This window comes from Lepisosteus oculatus, chromosome 5, assembly GCF_040954835.1.
Source record: "Lepisosteus oculatus isolate fLepOcu1 chromosome 5, fLepOcu1.hap2, whole genome shotgun sequence".
NCBI lineage: Eukaryota > Metazoa > Chordata > Actinopteri > Semionotiformes > Lepisosteidae > Lepisosteus > Lepisosteus oculatus.
In genome coordinates, this window is record NC_090700.1 from 27,575,073 (window position 1) to 27,597,687 (window position 22,615).

General features: G+C 36.0%; 1 protein-coding gene across 1 annotated transcript in view; it reads right to left on the reverse strand.

The window, feature by feature from the left end:
• The window catches only part of LOC102695715 (plakophilin-1), a 51,375-nt gene that overhangs the window by 13,929 nt on the left and 14,831 nt on the right, over positions 1 to 22,615 (reverse strand). The window contains exons 3-11 of the mRNA XM_006628329.3: positions 20,577 to 20,935; positions 20,276 to 20,417; positions 18,719 to 18,926; positions 11,648 to 11,822; positions 8,202 to 8,319; positions 5,762 to 5,941; positions 3,136 to 3,306; positions 2,873 to 3,026; positions 604 to 790 (exon numbers count right to left, since the gene is read on the reverse strand). Of these exons, the coding sequence (XP_006628392.3) occupies positions 604 to 790; positions 2,873 to 3,026; positions 3,136 to 3,306; positions 5,762 to 5,941; positions 8,202 to 8,319; positions 11,648 to 11,822; positions 18,719 to 18,926; positions 20,276 to 20,417; positions 20,577 to 20,935 (1,694 nt within the window). The remainder of the gene's footprint in view (positions 1 to 603; positions 791 to 2,872; positions 3,027 to 3,135; positions 3,307 to 5,761; positions 5,942 to 8,201; positions 8,320 to 11,647; positions 11,823 to 18,718; positions 18,927 to 20,275; positions 20,418 to 20,576; positions 20,936 to 22,615) is intronic.

Genomic DNA, 22,615 nt, shown 5'->3' on the forward strand with positions numbered 1-22,615 from the left:
CTATTTAGTACATACTACAACTACTGAACATATACATCGTATATAAATATTCAATCAAAAATAGAATAAAATTACAGAAATAATTTCATTTAATCAACATAACATGATTAAATCTTATAAAAAACAATTATATAAAATGTATAAATTATGTATATAACACATGAAGAAAGGATCCATATGCTACTGTAGCTTAATGATCCAACATCACTAAGAAGTCAAGAGGAATACACAAACAGAAATGAAGTCTCCCAGCAGTTCCATGGGGCACCTGAGAGAAGAGGAGGGAGTGAGTCCAAGCTCAAAGGAGATGGATGAATGCAATAGGAGAGACAGACAGAGATGGCAAAGACAAGTCAGAAGAGGAAGAGTAGAATGAGTTCAATATTTGGCAGGTCTGAAAACAGAAGCAAAATGAACTAAAGCAGAATGAGACACGGAGCCACAGTAGTGAAAAAGTGAAAATGCAATAAAATAAGAATAGATTAGAGAATAGAACAAACCAGCAATTTTGATAACACTGTTATTGATCTTATAATAACAAATTATAGTCAGGAATTTAAAACTGATTAACATTTTCTTCCATGTGTCTAGTGGCAGTCTCACCTATTTTTGCTGATATCATTCAGTGAGCTGACCAAGCCAGTGTTCAGCACCCTCTTTCCCATTTCGGGCACTGACATTATCAGGTTACGGGCAGTGTGACATGTTGCTGCTAGGGTATCATCAGAATCAGCTCCATTCTTTGTCCCAGAGCTAAGAAGGCCAGTCAGATTCGGTAGGATACTTCGAGCTAGAACAGCCCAAAAAGAGCAAAACTCAGTACGAATATCACTTCACATTTGAGTGGTTCCTCCCTGTTATACACACTCCAGAAATTTCAGTCCAGGGATTTTGAACCCTGGTACTACAGAACCTCATCAGGTATGTGTATTGATGATTGCCATTAAATCAGCCATTTCTAAAAATATGAACATTTATAACTAAAACTAAGTACTCTTCAGTTCAAAAGGACCAGTGATCTCTTAATTGAATATATTACTTGCTTGACTTACAGGTGTTGACAATCTTAAGATGCAGGAGCTATAAGAATAACTGTATTTGGGCTCACTGGGACTAGGGATGGAAATCCCTGCTCTGAATAATATTATAATTAGCATTAAAAGAAACTTATTACTCATAATGCAAAAGGTTATCCAGAAATGAGTCTTTTTTATAGCATTGCACTTACGTTGTGAACAGAGATGATGTAGATAATAGATATACATAGATAATACTGTTTAACATTTGTCATTAACAGGGTTGGTAAACAAGGTCCCTACCGTGAAATTCACAAGCCACAGTCTGAAGTAACCATAACTGTATATCTGTGATGCAAGCTTTGCACTAGTTTGCAAATAATACCTTGAGGATTCTGTCTCATTTCTCTCGGAGAGCACATATTTATTCACTGGTCTAAGCTTTAGATGTCACATGTTGTTCCAGTTCACCCTATACAAAATGTTCAATGGGACTTAAGTATGGGGCTCAGGGCATCCCTGGCCCAACTGTCACATAATGATCAAGCAATAAATCCATGTTTACACAAGCAGCATGAGGATATGTGTTGATCTGCTGGAATAAGTCAGCAGGAAGAGTAGCAAGTATGATCCCACTTATCTTGGTGAGGTATCATAACTTGTTGTTCCAGATCATGCTTTATTATTGATGGCCTGTGTTTAGCTGTAAACACTATCTTGCTAGGTCAGAAACTCCTGCCTAGGGGTCCCAATGCTGTAATTGAGCTCTCTTTATGGGGTGGTGTGCTTTGAGGTGTGTTGTGTGTAAGAAAATGCCACAAGTTTCACAATTAAAATGCAATGTTAATCTATTTCCCAGATGCACTAGTACTAGAAGTTACAGTTTTGCTCTGGAAAACAAACTAGCATGAATTAGCAAAATACCCTCAAAATACAATACTTAAGCAATGTAATTTTCTTCAATATCTCAGAAAGATGCAGTAGAGCACCATAGTTCTTTGAACTCTTTAAGAGAACTAGCAATAGTAACATGGAATCTGGCTTTTACTTCAGAAGCCTCACACCCTTATTAAAAGAATGGCTTTTAAAGGAAACTTGTGGATTTTTTCTATAGCAATAATCAAGACAAATGAATCACCAGATACATTATCTCTTCCTACAACAATGTATTGAGCTTTGTTTTGGTTTTCTTAATTACAATTTGGGAGAAATAAAGTTAAGAATGGTAATTACTTTCCCACTCGGGTGAAAAGCAAATGAACAAACTTTGTTCCCTCTACATCACAAAATGGTGCTGTATGGAGCAAAGTGAGAGTCATCTGACTTTTGAGTCACAGTCCATAACCAGGCATTTTACTCCAAATTTGTTTTTGTATTGTAATGTTGTTGTGTGTGAAGTTAAATACCAAAGAGAAAAACACAATTATGATTGCGTATTTCTAACAGGTTTAAAAGGTAGTTTCCCTTTCCTTCACCACTACTGTCGTGACTCCTGTGGAAACATGGATCTGTTGGTAACAGGTAAGTGCATATTTGCATTTTTTGTACATAGGCCTGCACACGTTTTTTTGTGAACACAATTTCTAAAAAAAAGAAAGCAGCACTAATTTTCTGTCATTGGCTGCTAAGACTGTGTAGATTTTACATTTTTCAAATTATGTAGTCTATTATTGTATTTCTTGTCTGAATTTAATAAAATTGTGTACTCATATAGCTACACAAAAGAAAGATAAAGGTGACTTTTACACAAAAGAAGGGGAACAGAATTTGACAAAAGCCTTTTTTTCTTGGTCTTTTCTTGGCAAAATGTGTTCTCCTCTTGATACTGTCCCCATCTCAAAAGCTGAGAGACTCACCCATGGTGGTTTGTAGGCCTGGGGTCCGGGACATATTCCCCAGCAGAGAGCTGGCAGTTTTCTGCAGGCTGGGGTTAGATGACTGAAGCAGCCGAGCGATCTCTGGTAGTCCATTCAGTTTCTGCACAATTGTCTGGCTCATTACATTGGACACCTCAGAAAGAGAAATGTGTTTAGAATTTCCCAGTGCTCTTGTGTAGCTAGGTGCCACAGAACACATTTTTTCTACAGATCATATAGCAACCCACAAACCCCTTTCTTACTATTCCCTTGTTGGCAGTAAGATTCTGGAGAGCTCCAGCGCAGGCCTCAAGAGTTGAGTCCTTGTTGCTGTTCTGCAGAAGGGACAGATACATCTGCATGGCTTTGGAATGGAAGAGCCAGCCCACTCCCTTAGGATTGTTGTCCTCCATCACTGGATAGTCAAATGTATTCTTGATAGAGAGGAAAATATTTTTTGTTTTATATTTAGAATGCAGACAGAATACTTCTGCACTAAATAGCTTTACATCACTTTACACAACACTTCTTCTAAAAACCCTACAGCACAGAGTTAAGAGTCTACATTTTCTTTGAAATACAAAAATCTGCAAATAGACATATTTCCATTCATATTTGATTTTATTTTTTAAAAAGCACAAACTTACTTATTTAATATCTTCCCTTAACTCTTATTATATGCTCCTAACAATGCCAGAAATAAAAGTAAATCTTTCTTTTAAAGAGATTAACTTTCCCAGAAATGGAACCTTAATTGTTGGGTATAAAATCATGCTCTTCTGAAAGCAACATTACTTATGCTCTCATCTTCTGACTGTTTTGGGAACATATAACAATTCATTTACTAACTTAAAAAAATGAATTGGTGACACACCTCTTTACTGTTCTTATTACAATGCCATCCCTTCAAAACATAGAAAATAAATGAAACACAAACAATACTGTACACCTGGAAGTTACCTCTTTAAAGATTGGATATTTAATGGGTATTTTAGCAGTAAGCATGTTATTCAGTTTAATGTACACCCATAAGGTGCATCAATTTGGACACAACTTTGCAAGTCAAGTTGTAAAATATCAATCAACATGAGATGTGACTTGGAAGCAATTGAAAACACAGCAAATAAACACATAGCCATGCCCAACAGGTATTTTCACAAGATTATCACCAAAACCTCCTACAGTACCTACTTCCTGCAACTATATTTTTATCAGAAAGCACCGCTGTTCCTTAACATGTTGGAGCAGTCTCCATGCATGTAATTGTAACATCTATATATTCAGTCATCTCATCTATCAGTAGAAATGATTTAACTATTTATAAAGCAGTTTTTAGAAAAATAAGTACTACACTGTATAATTAAATTTCAACTAGGTAGCTGTGTCAGCATGTGTAGACTGAAAAGGAACAAGTAAAGGTTTATTTCATGCTGAAAAGAGAAGAAAAGAAACAATGTTTCAAATGTGAAGCTGTCTGAAGAAGGACCTGAAGGAGGCTCCACAGATGAAACGTTATGTTTCTTTTTTTTTTTTCAGCATGGAATAAACCTTTACTTGTTCTTATTACATTTGATGACTGCTGTGCTACTTTTATTAACAAAATTTCTTTTAATTATAATTTTAACTATATTGCTCAATATTACATAGGCAATACACTCATATATAATGAAATCTAAATCTAACTCTCTAGCATGTCTAATTAAAAATCTCTAAATCTAACAGAATGTTTAAGTGTTGTTATCCCCACTTTCTAGGTAAGTTTTCATTATGGAGGCATGTCAATGGTGTTTAACTCTGCTTTTGAAGAGTCACTTTTCTTTGCAGTCACGTGAAAAATACTCGATAACTGATATAAGAGAAGTTCTACATCAACATTAGTGATGTGGATACTTCCAGTGCACAATAATGTAAATCAGCTGGTCATGCCCAGTAGGGATGCACCTGTACACATTGAGGACCATGCTGCTGAGGTCATACTGAGGACCTCCTGGTGAAGCATGTGTGTGGTCCCCAGGGTGGAAAGGCCAATATAAGAAAGCACAGACATTCCTATTCTCAGTGTTTGGCCAATCAGTCAATCAACAATCTGAGCCAGCACGTGCCTCAGGTTGTTTAAAAGGTCTTGCTCTTGCAAAAGAATGGTTCATTTAAATGTGATAGTTATTGCATTCTGATAAGCATGTTTTTTTAAAGACCTGATTTCCTTCAAAAATAAAACATTTGGATGATTTGCACTAAAGTGAGCATTCATTTCCATGTTTTACTTCTGTTGCTCAGAACTTGACTATCACACTGATGCCTTCTTAAATAAGTTAAAGAATGCAGTAGCTTGGAAGACATGAAGGCTGTAATATCCTAAGGGATTGTCACTGTATACAGGTATATACATGCGTATTTATATAATTCTGTTAGCTTGACAAGATTTTTTTTCTTTATATTACATTTCTTCTGCATGAACAAAGACTTGCTTCTTGGTCCTTTTTAATCTAGACTATATTAATATTGGCCAATGCCCAAGGTCACTGTCTTATGTTGCAAACATTATAGCACCTCTAATCAACTATACAGTGGAGGGACAAAATTGATAATTGACAACATGATGAACACAAACTTGGATCACAAACTGGTCTACAAGTAGGAACCGGAAACAGAACAACAACAACAACATCTGAAGTGTGTATATTCACTAGTGACTATTTTAAGTCTGAATTGTCAGGCAACTAAGGAAAATCTTGTGGAATATACTGTTTTCCTGTAAAGGGAGATTATGCTGAAAATACAGTAGGTGTAATATTGTGACCATGAAATAAAAAGTTACAGTACTGCAGACATTTAAGCCTGTACTTGTGTAAACAACTTTGGATATATATTAGATATAACATCTCTTACCATGTCCTGCTCAATCTTGCTGCTTTGACCACTGAAACAGCCAACTGCTGAAGAATTTTTGCTGGCCATGTCTCTGGTAGGTGAACTGGCAAGAGCATTGATTGTGGTGAAGCTGCTGGGGGCCTCAGTCTCCAGCTGATACGTTAGGTTATGCAGGATGCACACACAGTTCTCCACAGACTGAGCCAAGAATGAGGAGAGAAAATATTAAACCCAGAAATAGACAGCCAGCAATAAGCTCAATAGGCACAGCCATTAACTGTACAAAACACATGCAGCTCCACCCAGCAAACTTAATCAAAACACAAAATGACAGTGTTTGATGAGAAGCCTGCTTTCTGTCTTAAAATCCCACAGTCTCTCCAATTTAGATTTGCATAGTGGCAGAGACATTTTCATTGTTTTTGCTCCAGAGACAAAAAAATTTGCCCCGGATTTTCTGAGAATAACTGTAAAAGTTGAAATGTGCAAATTTTGCAAAAGACAATGTGAATATGCAAAAACATGTATTTTATTTTTTTTCACTTTAAGATAATTTTAGATTTATTTTACTCTTTTGATATTCAACAAATGATAAGCTTTACACTAGAGAAAACATAATATTTATTAAGAATGATTAAGAATTATAGGTGATCTTCCAAGTCCCAAGACTTTCCTCATCTTAACTTAAAGTACTGTACATCAAAGAAATAAGATGAAGAACTATTTTTGAAAATCGTTGCAACCAGTTTATGCAACACATATGTATGCGCAAATACTGTATAAACAGAATCAATCTTAAAGTAGGCAATTATAATACATTTTTGCAATATCAGTTTTTCTTAAGGAACATTCAAGTCCTCTCTTGATTCAGCCAGTGGATAAAAAGATCTGTTTATCCAAAATTTGTACTTAACGCTTTGCTTTGTCACATATACTGTATATTACATGATTTTCACTGGGTTGCCAGGAAATAAAAACTTAATTTACAGTTATTATTGTAGCAATTGTCATGGCACTTTAATTTTTAATAACAGTTGTATAGCAAGGTTTTACTGAGAAACAGAGAAGCAGGCAACAGTTTTGTGGAAAAGAGAGATGTATTGCGTGAAAAAGTTTTGCACACAGCAGTGCCATGAACACTTTTAATGGGTAGACACAGATGTTATCAAGCCTTAATGTGGTTTGACCAGTTATGAAGTAAATTCTAAGGCTTTGCCAAACAACATGAACATTTACAGTTCTTTACTCAGGAGCAATGAATTTTTTCAATAGGTAAAATGTAACTACAGTACATTTACAAAACTTTAACTAAATTTACTCAAGCATTTCAAGATATTTGAAATCCAGACAATTGAAACAATGAATTATTGCTAGGACTTTGAAGACTTGCTCCAATAATACTAGGAGTAATTAAAATAGCTAACGCAACACAAAAATGTTGACATTTGAGATAAATCCAAATAGTTTCCAAATACAGAATAAGTTTTTACAGAATAAGATTAAAATCATCAAATTTTATAAAAAGAATGAAAAAACTGACAATTATTTATGAAACAACTCCAAACTTAGGTGACAGCCATGCTTACAGTGTGCATTATAAATGATGTTGCATATTTTCAGTGTTTTTTTCATCACATGATATCCATTTAAACTAGCCTTTGGATAATTTGAGTTATGTTATTATGTTAATTAGGAAAAGTGATCTGTTTTTAACTTATGATCACAGTGATTGATGTTTTGCCTAATTAATTCTTCAAGTTGAGTTTACAGGTGATACTTACACTAACCTTAGAGCCCATCTAACCTGCATTTCAGGTCTTCACTTTACAATCCATTATACATGCACTGTACATTGTTGCACATTTATTTTATACAGTTGTAAAATTAGATATTTCAACCATATCAGTTTAAAAAGAAAAGAAATGTACTGTATGCAGTGTATAATCTCCACAACTATGATATTTTAAGAATTATGGTTCATAATTATATAAGATTCTTTGTTTAATTGGGATATTTGTTACACAGTACATCTACTTAACCTCTTCCTTAAATAAAAAATGCAAAAAATAAGCTTAGCTATTACATATGGATAAAAATTTGTACAAAGATTGTGCTAAATCAGACTGCTGTGAAGAATCTCCTCATCTTATCACTAGCCTTACAAAAAGCTTACCACCTGCATTATCTTACTTATATTTTGATAGATGGGTTATTCCTTGCATGCATTTTAGATTTTTAGTTTTGCAGAAATAACAGAAGTTGTGTAACTTGTCACAAACTTGGTCTGAATAACATGGTGATGGAAGTGGGCCATAGAACTAAACAAATTTTTCACTAAATTGAGAACTATGTTTTTTGGGCATTATGTTATTTGGAGGTGTGTGCACTTACAAATTCTACTAAATGTGGAAAGCCCCTTAACTTGATAACTTAAATGCCAGTTGTCATCCTAGCCCACCTTGTCATCTGGCCTGTCGGCGCTCACACAGGCCTGAACATAGCTCATCAGAGAGTCAACCAATCCACGGCAGTTCCTCATGGTTTGGCGTTCACCCTGTTGTGCAGAGCTTAGGTTTCTGTTGCAGGAAAGGCAAAGATAAATTAAGAGCACATATATCACTTCAGATGTTTGAAACAATTACTCAAAATTTAGAAAAACAGTATTGTCATGATATATAAAATATACTACAGCAGCTACACTTTATGTCAATGGTGTCTCCGAATAGTATATACTATAGAATATGTGCACTGAAGATAAAGTAGTCTAACCTTATCAATTTTGGCAAGTTTTGACTTCTCTACACAGTAGAGTCCGTACAAAACCCTTTCTCTGGTTGTAATTTGGCCTTTTTGCTTAGATTCAGCAACTAAGTATAATCAGTGATGGAACTGGCAATCTCCATAGATGATCTTGTATTCTTCCTACATTGTGACATTAACAACTACAGATAACGTATCCAAAAACAAAACACATAGGGCAGGTGTGCAGAAATGTTTCGGGTTCCTTTGCCACTGGAAACTTTCCATGACAAAGGCCATCTGTACAAACATGTCAATTACAAACAAATGAAAAATATTATGGAAAAGGAAGTGCTTCATAAAATGGTTTAAAAAAATTACAAAAAACATTTTTAAAAGGACTGATCAACTAATTATAGACATATAATTACGTGGGTTTGGAAACAATTATTATAAATGAATGAAAGGATCTTCTATGTGGAAAAATACCTTAATAATCATAGATTCAGAAAAGGGAGGTCTTGATAAAATTCCAAGACTGGGCAGACACTTGGCAGATGATGTTTAATGTAGACAAGAAAAAAATAAATTATAAATACAAAAGGGGAAACACTTAGTTAGAAGAGGATGCTTATGAAAGACTCAACAGTTTATGTTGACTTTATTATTAGCAAAAAAGGCTAACAAAGTGTTAGGATAATAAAATCAAAAGTTTATAATTCAAATCAAGGCATGTTGTATTAAACCACACCCGAAGAAGGCTCCACGGCCGAAACATTGTGTTTTCTTTCTTCTTTTTTTCAGGATGGAATAAACCTATTACTTGTTCCTTTGCAGCCTACACATGCTGACGCAGCTACCCACCTGAATTATGTTGTATTAAAATTGTGTAACACAATTTTACACAATGCTCTGAATTCAGTCCGGAGAAGAGAAACCAGATTTATTTTATGACTTTAGAGAATGTCCTACACAGACAGTCTGAAATAATTTAACCATTTTAGTCTTGAACAGAGAAGACAGCTAGGGAACCTTGTATAAGTACATATAATCCTCAAAGAGGATTAGGGCTGTGAAGGGCTGTATTAGGTTAGGGCTGTGAAAACTAAAGATTTCTCCAAGAAGATTAAAGATTTCTCCAAGCCTATTGTTTCTCATTTCATCTCTGACAGCCATGATCACACTAATCTCTCTGTTTAGGTTCTCAAAGCTGGTTTTCCTAATTCCAACATCAGAAAGACTACCAAAACTAAAATTATCCTGCAGCTGGGATCACACCTTTCCCCTTCTCTCAAAGACAGACTATGTTCTTCTAAATTCTCTCTATTCATTGTAAGTTTCATTTCACACCTCTCTTCACCTATCCTGACTTCACACTACATGATTGGCCACTCACCCCTCCTCTCTCCCAGCTTTTGTTCTCCTGCTACATTACCTTTGCTTACTGCCCTGTCTTTCTCACACCTGAAGAAGGCTCCATGGCCAAAACGTGTTTTCTTTCTTCTTTTTTCAGCATGGAATAATCCTATTACTTGTTCCTTTGCAGCCTACGCATGCTGATGCAGCTACCCACCTGAACTTATTTTCAAGGAGATTGACAAAGTCAAACCAGTGGACTTTTTCAGAATTAACATGAAGCAGACAACAGAAGTGAAAAGTATACAGAAGTGCATTTAAAACTGCTAGCAGCAGGCACTTCTTCGTACAAGGGGTTGTGGAACAAGCTACCTAGCCATGTTTTAAAATACTGATGCCCCATCTTGCTTCAAAAAACAGCTGGATAAGATTCTTGTGTCAATAATACTTTATATAATACCAAACAACTGTTCTTTTATTATAAAGATTTGATTTAATCTTTCAGGATAATTAAGGATAAAGAATTTTTAGAAACTTTTAGAAAAAAACAAGAAGCTGCTTCAAATGAATGTTTAATCGGTTCTTGAGCTTTCAGCAGCTTCTTTCAGGTATACTATATTCAAGAAAGCTAAAATTGTTTTGATAGTTATAAGCCTAAAGTAAACTAGCAAGATGAAAGTGATGAAAGAAAGGAAATAATTGTCACAGAGCTACTTGTACTGCACTAGAGAAACAGAATTGTGTTTAACTAATGAAGTGTGAAACTAATACCTTTAAAAAAATAAATCACCCACTGACATACTTGTGACTCCACAACTAGAAATCCTACTCTGTCAGATGTCATAGGGAAATCTTTAGGTAGAGGCCCAGGTTGAAAATTGTTCGTGTACAGTTCTGAGGAATGGGAGGTGGTTGAGAGACAGTGGATCAAATCTGACTTGATCCACTGTCAACAATAAGGTTACTCTTTTTCTGTAAATGAGACATCACCAGCATGTGAAGTCATCTAAGAAAAACATGTAATTCAATGCATGCTAAAGTTGTGCTATATTCTCTGCAAATTTATAAGAAAATCTATAGTATTTAAAATTAATATATAAAAGAACAGAGTTCATATTTCAAATCCAAATGATTTGTAGAATTTACAAAAATGGTCATAGCCTGCATTTGAACTTGCCAACTTCTGCTATAGAGAGCAGAATGCATCCTGACTAGGGGCTTTTACTGGATGTGTCACATATAAGCCCGAGATATTTTAAAGTTTTTCTCTGGAAATCCTATCTTTCAAAATCACATGGAATTAATCTCCCGTTTATTTTGGAATTTTCCATTTGTCTAAGGAAATGCTTTTTTAATATAGAATTTCATGTAAGAAAATAATATATAACCTGATATGTTAAAGCAGTGTTTAAAAAAATGAACTATATTCAGTAATTAGATCCTGCTCTTCATACACCACTGTAAAATTCCATCTTAAAATAAATATGTTGTGGGCAGCATGGTGGTTAACATTGCTGCTTTTCAATGCTGGGTCCCTGGGTTCAATTCCTGTGGTGCTATCTACATGGAGTGTGTTCTTTGTAGTTGTGTTCTCTGTGGGAACTAGCTCTGGTATAAGTGTGTGCAAGTGTGTGCAAGTCTGTGCCCAGAGATGGTGTCCAGTCCAGGGTGTATCCCATTGTGTTTTGCACCTATGCTACCTGAGGTAGGGTACAGGCCACTGTAAGTGGTAATGTGATGTGGTGAAAAAATATGATTTGTTGTTATACGTGACATTGTATGTGGCACAAGAATCACTTAGGTTCTCACCTAAGACAGCCTGTGGCGTTGTAGAACATTTCTGGGTCCATATTGCTATTGACACTGGTCATCTGCTCTGCTGATCCAGCAAAGGGCACCACAATATTTTCTGTAAGCACTGGAAGAGCAGTTTTGATCAGCTCAGGCTTAAGCTCATCTGCTGAAGACAAGTTCCACAGGAGGCCTGAAAATAAATTCAGACAATCAAATCAGAGAAGTGAGGACTGAAGCAATTTATTCTGAGTGAATGTTAAATTGCTTTGTATTTGCCTAATGTTGGTACTGATTTTAATAGTTTTATAACTTTAAAAAACATTGGGCTATAAAGCAGTAACATTACAATATGGCCTTTTTGATATAGCTTTAAATTTGGCAAATGCCAAAGATCTCCCCTATGAAGATACAGCATATGAAATATATTTATAAAATGAACCCATTTATTGGCTGGGCAACATTTGTTAGAATTTGTCCGTTTTCTCTAGTTAGAATGACATTTTGAAATACACTCTATAGTCATGTACACTATTTTAAATATTTTAACCAACTATCTATGACACATAATATAACAATTGTTTTGCCCTGACAACACTAAAAGATGTCAAACAAAAGATGTCATGACATGCCTCAGGTTACAGAGAGAGTTCGGTAACAAGCAATTTTAACATAATTGACTTTAAAGTATTACAGGGTCTAGGAGATTTTAAAACCAATAAAATACTGAAGCCTGACAGTATTTCCCTATTTGTACTTAATATAACAAGGAATGTTATCCATGGATCTTTAACTGGAATATTTCAACTGTCACAAAGGATGGGATAGATCTATAGATTGGAGAATTGCAAATTTAATAATTACAATTACAAAATGGGTTAAAAAAACTGAATCAGGAAATTACAGACCAATCAGTTTGGTACTTTTATGGAAAAAGACTGAACTAGCAATAATTATAAAATATAAAGACAACTAATGCCGATTTAGAATATTTAGATCTAACTAACCCAATTAATAAAACAAAATGTGCTAGATGGGCTTCTTCTTTAGATGATGACTTCTTCTCATTTGTAAATTTCTTTATTCAATGCCTTGAATAAACAGCAAGAATAGATGATAGAGACTGAAGTCCTGGAGGGTAAAATGTTGTCTGGGTTTATGTCCCATCCAAGCTCTCAGTTAAAAGGTTGGTGTAAGTATTTAAGCATCTTAATAATTGTAAAATTCTAACCAGGCATTTTACAGATACCTTTAATGAAGCTAATGTTTTGATTAATCATTTGTAAAAGATTTTACCAAACATGATTCTTGGATTGGCAAAACAAACAGGAAACATTATGAGCTCCAAGGAATGACTCTGTCACCTCTGCTTTAAATTATCCATCCATACAAACAGAGAACATATAAGGTTCACACAGATACTGTAATGCCCCAGTTGAAGCCAGAGCCCTAGTGATACAAGACTGCTACTCTAAGCACTGCAGCACTCTGCCGTCAGCTCTAAAACATGTGGAATATATTTGGATTTTCAGAAGCTTTCAACAAAAACATCTATAAAAAGTTGAGTATAAAATAAAAAGCCATATACAGTACAGTAAATCCAAGATAATCCATGCACATGAACTGAACATGTAAATAGAAAACACAGATTCATCTTAAGGGATACAACCTCCAAATTCACTGATCTTAGTAGTGGATAGCTATAGTAATTCACAGAGTTCCATTAGTCCTCCTAAACTGTGTCAGTGATTTAGATTTTGGAACAGTAAGCTAAAAACTAGTTAAATATCCAGATGATTAAAAAAATAGAGAGAAGTGGTAAACAGAGAAGGGAAAAAGGGATTTACAAAAAGATTAACATTTGGTTTGGGCAGACAATTGGCAAATGAAATTTAACACTGACAAGTGCAAAGTAGAAGTATGTATTAGGTGCTGTTTAGGCCATTATTCAAACTTTACCTCTCATACACACACAAAACATTCTCACCTTCAGTTGTTTTACCTTGCACATACACATAAAAGGCACAATGTGATTAACTGAAAAAAGTTATCAACAAGCTTTCTCATTTTCTGTTGTGCTCCAAGATGGATGAAAGAAATCAACCAACTGCAACAAGCACTAAGTCAAGTCGTAGCTTTAGTTAATAACATCTTAGCCACACCAGAAGCATTAGCTTCATTGTCATTGGTTATGCCTGTAATGAGTGTTCTTCGGTCAACGCATCATGCAATTATCGATGCTGAAACTTTATTTCAACGTAATTTCTTTGGGCTTTGTATAATACAGACTGTCTCTGAGCTGATACTGGTGCTAACGTTCCCATCCAAGCTTTGGCACCACCATCATTAATTCGAAATAAAATATTTATTTCGGCGTCGGTAGTTGCATGCTCAGACCCAGCACCATGGGAGGGCAAGCGGGGGTGTCGCCCCCGCAACTGAACTGCCCCACCCCCTCAGTTTCGGACAAAAGGATTTTTGAACACTTTCACTTACTTAACTTGCACCCTAAATATAGTTGTACTTTGTCAATGGTCAGATAACTATACTAACCCCAAATTCACAGTTACTACATTGGACTGTTTGATGTGCAGGAAGGCTATCTGTCCAGGAACGGCACATATTACATAGTGTCTATGTAATTGGGTGTCAACATTATTACGATCTTGTTTGCTCAATTGGACCAATTCCTTGCAGTAATTATTCCTTATACTTACAATCATCATAGAACTAGGATTGTAGTTATAGAAGTTTTTGCTTTATTTTGGTTTTACAACTATTTTTTCTTAATGATTTAGAACCTCATTACCGTCAATGTATCTGTAAAAATGAACGCATATTAAATTTTGTCACTTCAGGCAACAATAATCGCGAGAGTGCTGATGAACGTGAAATTATACCTCATCATTAAATACCAGATTGCACATCGTTATCGTCTATCATGAAGCACTAATCTGTGGCATGGTTGCGAGATTTTACTTGAGTAGTTGCAACGACTCCGTGTTAACCAAAGTATCACCGTCCCCCTCAGAATTGCAGACGCCCCCTACAGAGTTTTCACCTGGCACCGGCCCTGTGCATGCTGCATTGACGGAAGAACACTCATCGCGAGCATCGTAGTCGATGGCAATGAAACTACTGCTTCTGGTGTGGCTAAGATGTTATTAATTAAAGCTACGGCTTGGCTTAGTGCTTGTTGCGGTTGAGGTTAATTTCTTTCCCCCATCTTGGAGCGAAGCAGAAAATGAGAAAGCTTGTTTATAAATTTTCTCAGCCAATCACATTGTGCCACTTAGACGGACCACATACATTTGGCCATAATTCACCTCTCAAATACACAAAAAATGCTCTCACATTCTCCATTTTACCCCACATTCAGTAGTTTTACCTCTCACATACACATAAAATACATTCACATTAAGTAGTTTTGCCTCTCACGTTCACATTGTGAAAGAGTGTTTTCTGTGTATGTGTGAGGTAAAACTACTGAATGTGAGTGCGTTTTGTGTGTATGTGAGAGCAATTTCTGTGTGTATGAGAAGTTTGAGTAATGGCCTAAACGGCACCTTATGAGTATGTTCTATACATATCACACAACATATTTTTAGATGTGGGATGCTATGCATAAAAAGGACCAGGGTGTTTGCATAGATTTTATTGTGTCTTCATCGAGACAATAAGTTACAAGACCAATCTGTCTAGCCTGTTTGGTTGCTAGTAGCTAACTGATTCAAGGATGTTATTCAGCCATTTTTTGGTTCTCCTAGGGTACCAGCTTCAATAATATGACAGGTCACTTTATTTCACACTCTCACAATCCTTAGTTTAAAACATTTAAGTTTTTAAAACATTTAGTATATTCCACTTATGTACTCTTGTTTCACATGTGATTCTGAAATCTGTCAATTGAGATGAAATTATGACGATGCCTTTGAAGATTTAAAACATTCAGATCACATCTCCTTGTAATCGTATTCAAGGGAAGGATGAAAAAAAGAAAAAAAACATAAGACGCTTGAAAAATAAAAAAATAAGTTCTCTAAGCCAGTGTAGGACATTCCTTTGAGTCTGAAAATGTATGTTGTTGATCTAGTCTGGACTGATTCCAGAGCAGGAATATCTTCTTTTGTAAGTTGGTAATTAAGTAGGGAAGGAATAAACAACAACAGAATGCTTGGGTGCAAAATGTGAAATTGACATCAAGCTAATTTAATCTATAGTTTTACAATGTTTTACTTTTACCTCATTTAGATGGTTATGTTTAGTTATGTCACTGCACCACAGGAATGAATTACACCTTTAGAATGTGTTCAAAAGGGAGCAACAAAAATTGTTTCTGCTCTGAACGGATTTGTTATGTACAGACAGGTCAAAGAAACTGAATCGCTTCTCTCTAGACTGAGAGGAGATGTGGACCAAGCATATAGATTCTAGAATTCTAAAGGATATAGAAAGGGTCAAGGAGACTACTTCAGACTCAGCAGCACTCTAGAACAAGATTACAGGTGTATAGTAGAAGGGATATCAGCTAGAAACTCTTTGTACTATACATAAGGAGCTCTGGGTATCTAGATATCTAGTGGCTGAGACACAGACTCTGGACCTGTTTAAGCAGCATCTGGATGAAAGTTTAAATTTACTTAGCTACAAAACAGACTCTCATTTGCAGCCTCTCTTATATTCTCTTTTTGTGTAAATTAGAATTAATCAGATGTAAAATAAATTAACACAGTGGTTCTCAAACTGTGGTATGCATACCAGTTGTGGTACGCGGAGCGCCGCCAGGAGGTACGCCATATGACCCTGGAACTTTGTTGTGTACACTGAAAAATTGGAATGATTTTCATATTTTCTATTTTAATAAAATAAGTTTGTGTCAAATACACAGCCTACGTACTACGATACAGTGCACACTAATACTTGAGTGGACACAAGAGCTACAATATAATTCTATTCCATTCTATTGGAATGCGTGCTATGAATGTAAGTGGCCAACTGTATTTAAAAAAAAGTTAGCTCCAGCAAACAGGGAGGTAGGAGAATGTGCGGGATTTTGGAACAATGCCAATGTAGTAAGCACAGTAAGAAAGTATAGAAATGTGTACTACGAACGCTGGCAATCTTATGAGCATAGGAAAGTGTGATAGATAACAGAAAAATATTTAAGAACTGTTCTAGGTTAATTTTAGAAAAATACAGAGCATCTCTGTGTTTCGCTCCCATGCGCATGAAATGCAAACTTCTTTTAACTTCTGAGACGGATTCCTGAAATGGAAACGGGGAACAATGAAAGCTTGCGGATTGCTAAAGCAGGTAAGCCCCACATTATTTCTGAAGAACTTTGTTTACCATTGGCAAAAGAGCTGACACACATTATGTGTGGAGAAAAAGCTGCCCAACGGGACCTGCTGCCCCCTCCGAAAGACACAGTCACTCAGAATTATTGATATGGCGGATGATGTCAAAAGTACGCTGATAGAGCGCGTTAAGACGAGCAGATGATTTTCACTGCAATTAGTGAAAAGCTAATTTTCACTAATTTTCATCGGCGGAGCAGTGGCTCTGTGGCTAAGGATCTGAGCCTGTGGCTGGAAGATTGCCAGTTCAAATCCTGCAGCCGGCAGATGAATCCTACTCCACTGGGCTCCTGAGCAAGGCCATAAACCCCAACTGCTCCAGGGGCGCCATACAATGGCAGACCCTGCGCTCTGACCCCAGGCTCTCTCCCTATCTGTGTGTCTCATGGAGAGCAAGCTGGGGTATGCAAAAAGATAATTCTTAATGCAAGAAATTGTAAATGGTTAATAAAGTGATGTTATTATTATTAGATGAGTCTGTAAATGTCGTTATTTTGGCCAACTTGCACGTTTACGTTAGATACAAGTTTGAGGGCATGTCCCATGAGGACTTTCTATTCTGTAAGCTGCTACCAACAGGAACTACAGGAGAGCACATGTTTCAGCTTCTGAATTAATTTATCGAAGAGAATGGCATCGACTGGATAAAATGTGTCAGAGTTTGTACAGATGATGCAAGAGCGATGACAAGCCGACACAGCAGTGTAGTTGCACGAATTAAGAAAGGTTGCTCCAGATATGAATTGCAGCATCCACCGCGAGACCTTTGCTTTCAAGAAAATGCCTGACGATTTAAAATCTGTAAGACTCTATTGTAAATTGTATCAAGGCTTGACCAATGAATTCACCTTTGTTTTGCTCGACTAAACACGCTCACCCCTCTCACTGAAATGGTGCTTTTTTTACTGTTTATTTTTAATTGTTGTTGTTCCTGTTTTTTTCTGTAAAGCACTTTAAGAAGCCACCTTTAAAGGCGCTATATCAAATAAAGTTTATTATTATAATATTTATTATATGTGTATCTGAGCGTGTGCACGCATGTGCACTCATGTTGGTCATTGAGATTTTCTGTGGTTCCTATGAGAAGATGACCTGTAGGTGGTACTTGGATTCTTTGGTTTGATCAGGGTTGGTACTTGGTCCAAAAAGTTTGAGAACTACTGAATTAACATATATTAACAAAAGTAGTGGAGTTAGAAGTTATTAGATTTTGTAAGTTACATCATTACTGGTAACTAAGTTATTCAAGGACCAACACAGTACTTATTAAAGGTGTTAATGTCCTAGAAGACCAACATATTCACACTGTTGTAAGAGCACTTTACATATATTAGATTCAAAACAAATAATGAACTGTAAAAATAGAGTTAAATAGTACAGGAAAAAAATATTTTCAGCATACATTATTGAAGGATGAAAAAATTCAGCATACAGTATTAAAGGATGTTTTACAATTAGCAAAACCTAACAAGATATCATATCAAATACAGCAATGAATCATAGGATCTAAAAGTTTATTATTTACAGACAATGCAGTCCTTGTGTTTATCTGTTTAGTTTAATACTTTTTTTGATACCAAAAAAACACAATAAGACTATAAAGCTTCACTGGAATCTTTAACAATAGTGATTCAGATGACCTATAATCAGCTAATTAGTGTTTTTAACATTTCCAGCTTTAAGAGGATGTTTTCCCCATTCTCTACAAAAGATAATGCAAACTGCATTATACCTGTCAGCTGTTTCTGAGTCTCAGTGCAGTCTGTATCCCTGAGCAGTCTCACAGCTTCAGTAATCCCACTGCATCTTTTCACCTCCAGCTTATTGGTGCTGTCCTTAAACACGAGGTTGCGAAGGGCTGCAGAAGCTGTCTGCTGAATTTGAGGGTTGGAGCTTTGAAGCAGACTGATAAGACTGGGGATTCCATTAAGCCTGTAAACCTGACATAGGAAACACACCTTAGGATAAGGTTTAGGAAATGTGACCCTTGGGGCCCTTAAATTACCTTTTTTTTTAGACCAAACTTTTAAATGCTGTATATAAATGAACACTTAACTCAACTAACACTATACTTAAGTAAACATTTTAGAAATAATTTTGAGTTATTTAATTGTGTTCTAGATTCAAAGTGCAATTGTATACAATTGAACATACACATTAATATACAGATATGGAATATAATAATGATAATATACAGAGATGTAAACTATTTAAAAAGTCTCTTTATATTCATAACGAAAATAATCACTGAGGCAAACAAATTAGGTTTTTCCTCTGATATTCAACAAAAAACACAAAGGCACATTTCTCACACTACATACTGCACTACATGACATCACGCCACAAGACGGTAACTAGCACTTATTCACTGATTCATTAACAATAGCATTCATTTATAGTACAGATTTTTAAAACTACTGCCAGAAATCAATGTTGCAATGAGTATGAATTCACTCTCTCCTCCTTTGTATTAACTCTCCCCTACCTCCTGTATTCTCAGCTCTATTCCATGTGGCCATACACCCCCTCAGTGCCCAGAGATTCTTACCGGTCAGGGAAATTAAGCTGTCAAGAATTGCTCAGAGATGAGAGGTACTTTTAAAGGATAGGGCCTAAGGCCAATGTTATAATAGGTAATGTTTAAAAATAACTTTTAACAAATTTTCTTCTGATTGATCTATTAACTTATTGCATACATGTCTGTCAGATGTGGGAAACCACTTGTTTTTATTCTATCAAGTTTTAAACTAGTGTATTTTATTTTTAAGCCAGATTTGAACAAGCCATGTCTTAATAAATGTTGCTGCTATACAATTACTTCCAGCTGAGTTGAACTACATTAGCAATTAGTCTGTTCAAAGAAAAAAAATGTTTTTAGAAGGTGGGTGGGAAAAGGTCTGGATTCAGCTTTTTTCCTATTTGAAACAGATTCCCAAAATGAGAGGTGAATTCCTGTATAATCTTATGTAAAATATAAATTGAAAAGGTAAAACTGCACACATTTGTACTTGCAGTAAAAAAGGTGAATTTAAATATTTTCAAATGTACTGTATCAGGATTGAGGAAGCACATATATTTCATTTATATGTATGATTGATTTCCATCCATTGTTAAAAAGCTGTTAGTTATATACTGTTAATTATATGGTTAGTGTCTAATTAATTTGCATTTATAGCTAAAAGGAATTCTCACTACAATTTGTTTGTTTTGTTTTGTTTTCTGGAGGATAGGTGAGAATGATCTATCACTTGAGTCAAGTGTGACATACAACAGCAGCAGTCTGATTCACCTCTTGCTTTGCCTTGTCATCTTTGAAGGTGGCGTGTTGGATGAAAGACGAACCACAGTGTTGGTAGTTTTCATCTCTGCTAGACAGATACTCCACAGCTTCTTGCATGGTTATATCAGCTTGTGTCACATCCCCATTTATTCTGTCGGCCACAATAAAAATAGAAATGATAAAAAAATGGTATTGTAGAAACTAAATGAATATTTTTTTATAAAAATTAATTATAACACAGTGTTGCTGAAATACTGTAGGTAAGATATTGTAATGCCCTGTCCTTAGCACAGGAGGGCTCTTTACTCACCCAATCTGCTCAGATTTGCTCTTTGTTACAGATATTTTTGACCCTAGCTTGCTCGAGTTGACAGAGGGTACTCTGAAGCGAGGCTGGCTGGGGCTTTGTTGATAAGAAGGGCTCTGTACAGTTTGCACACTGCTCCGATTGGTTTTGACATTGACTGTTGCACTGCGAACTGCTGGCCTTTGGATTGTGGAGAAAACCGCCAGTTCGGGATCGCTGCGGCTAGGCTTTAGTACTGGATTGCCACTGGGTGGACTGGCAGGCAAGAAGCCAAACTCCCTCTGGCTTGAGGAGCTCACAATTCTCCTTGATGTAGTCCTGTTTTGAAATGTGTTTGGAGGGAAGCTCTTTTGCTGGCTTACCTAAAAGCAATAATAAAACATTATTTCTTCCAGTTAGTCTTCATTCAGGGTAGATAATTCAACTGCTTAGGATACATTCTTTAAATGTTTTATTCAGTGCTCTCCAACTTGACTGTAGTATCCAAAATTTCAGACTGATGGTTATAAATGCCACTAATTAAGACTGCATAATGGTATCTCATGTCAAGTGATATTTACAGCTCTTATAACAATCTAATATTGGCAAAATTTGTTAATACTTTCTCTTGGACTCTGGTCATACACAACAGTTTTCTTGTAAAGTGGCAAATAGAAGAAGTACTAAAACAGATCACAGGTCATTATTAGGCAGCTATTCTTAAAATATTAGGAAGAGTAAAAACAACACAAAAATCTGAATTGCAGTTTCAACTCTTTTGATAAAAGACATTGACGTAAAGGCAACTCACACCCCCTGACTCAGAGACATAGCACATGCTAGACTAAACTAGCGGCTCCAAACCAGTCTTCGGGGACTACAATCTGCAGGTGTTCATTCAAGCTGAACTGAATCACCAGTTCACACTGACTACTTTAATTGATCTGTTTGCTTGGCTAGACTTCTATTTAACACATTTCAACACTCAGTCCTAAATTTAACAAAAAAATCCTAGCTCCAATGTTTTATTTCTCCCAGTTTCTTAAAGTTTAAGTAACCTTTTCTCAGTCTGCTTACACTCATTTCTGACTATCGCTTTTCTTACCACTTTATCAAATACAGATTCATGAGGGACCAGAGCCTATCTCAGCAAGTAATGGTTGCAAAGCAGGATACAGCCTGAGCAAGACACAAGTCTATCACTGGGCACACAATGACACAGACACAAACATGCACAAATTCTCCTGGGACGATTTTCCAAGAAGACAATTAACCTACCAATATGTCTTTGAACTGTGGGAGGAAACACCCGGAGGAACCCCACAGAAATGCAAGGGGAATATAAAACCTCCACGCAGATAGCACCCCAGGAATTGAACCTAGGGGCCCAGTGCTGTAAGACAGCAATGCTAACGACTGTGCCACCCTGCCACTCCTTATTTCTGACTAAACAGTTTCTGACTAAACAGGTGATCAATTAAAAAGACACAAATAGGAATGATGCTGTATTGGACACTCCCACAATAAACATTTATTCCTTTTGCAGAGGTCCATCTGGTTATATTTCAAGTACCTCAATTATGGCACTTCTGAAACTCAGAAATTAGTAAAGGGTTGCTATCAATTCCAAATCCCATTTGAAAATTGAGCTGAAAGAATTATGCCCAAAATTAAAAATATCTTAATTAACCTGTAATTAATAAATTGGAGCAAAAGCTAGCAGCTACAGTGGTCCTCAGAACTAGTGATAATGTTAGAACCAGTGACCTCTATCATTTTTGATCTATGGCTGTTACGCTGCTGTACCACCTGAGAATCTACAGGGCAATGCAGCTGTTGAAGCCCATTAGTGCATGAAGTGGTGCTATTTTATCCATATAAGAACATATGATCTGTTACAAATAAAAGGGGGCTAAGCCCACCATCTAGCCCATTTAATAGTAGCTTGTTCCATACTCCTACAACCCTTTGCAAAAATGCTTCCTGTTCTCACTTTTAAGTTCAGAATGCAGATGTGGTCATGCTAGAAGTAAACTTTTGGGGGTCTGGCCAGATTCTGTGGT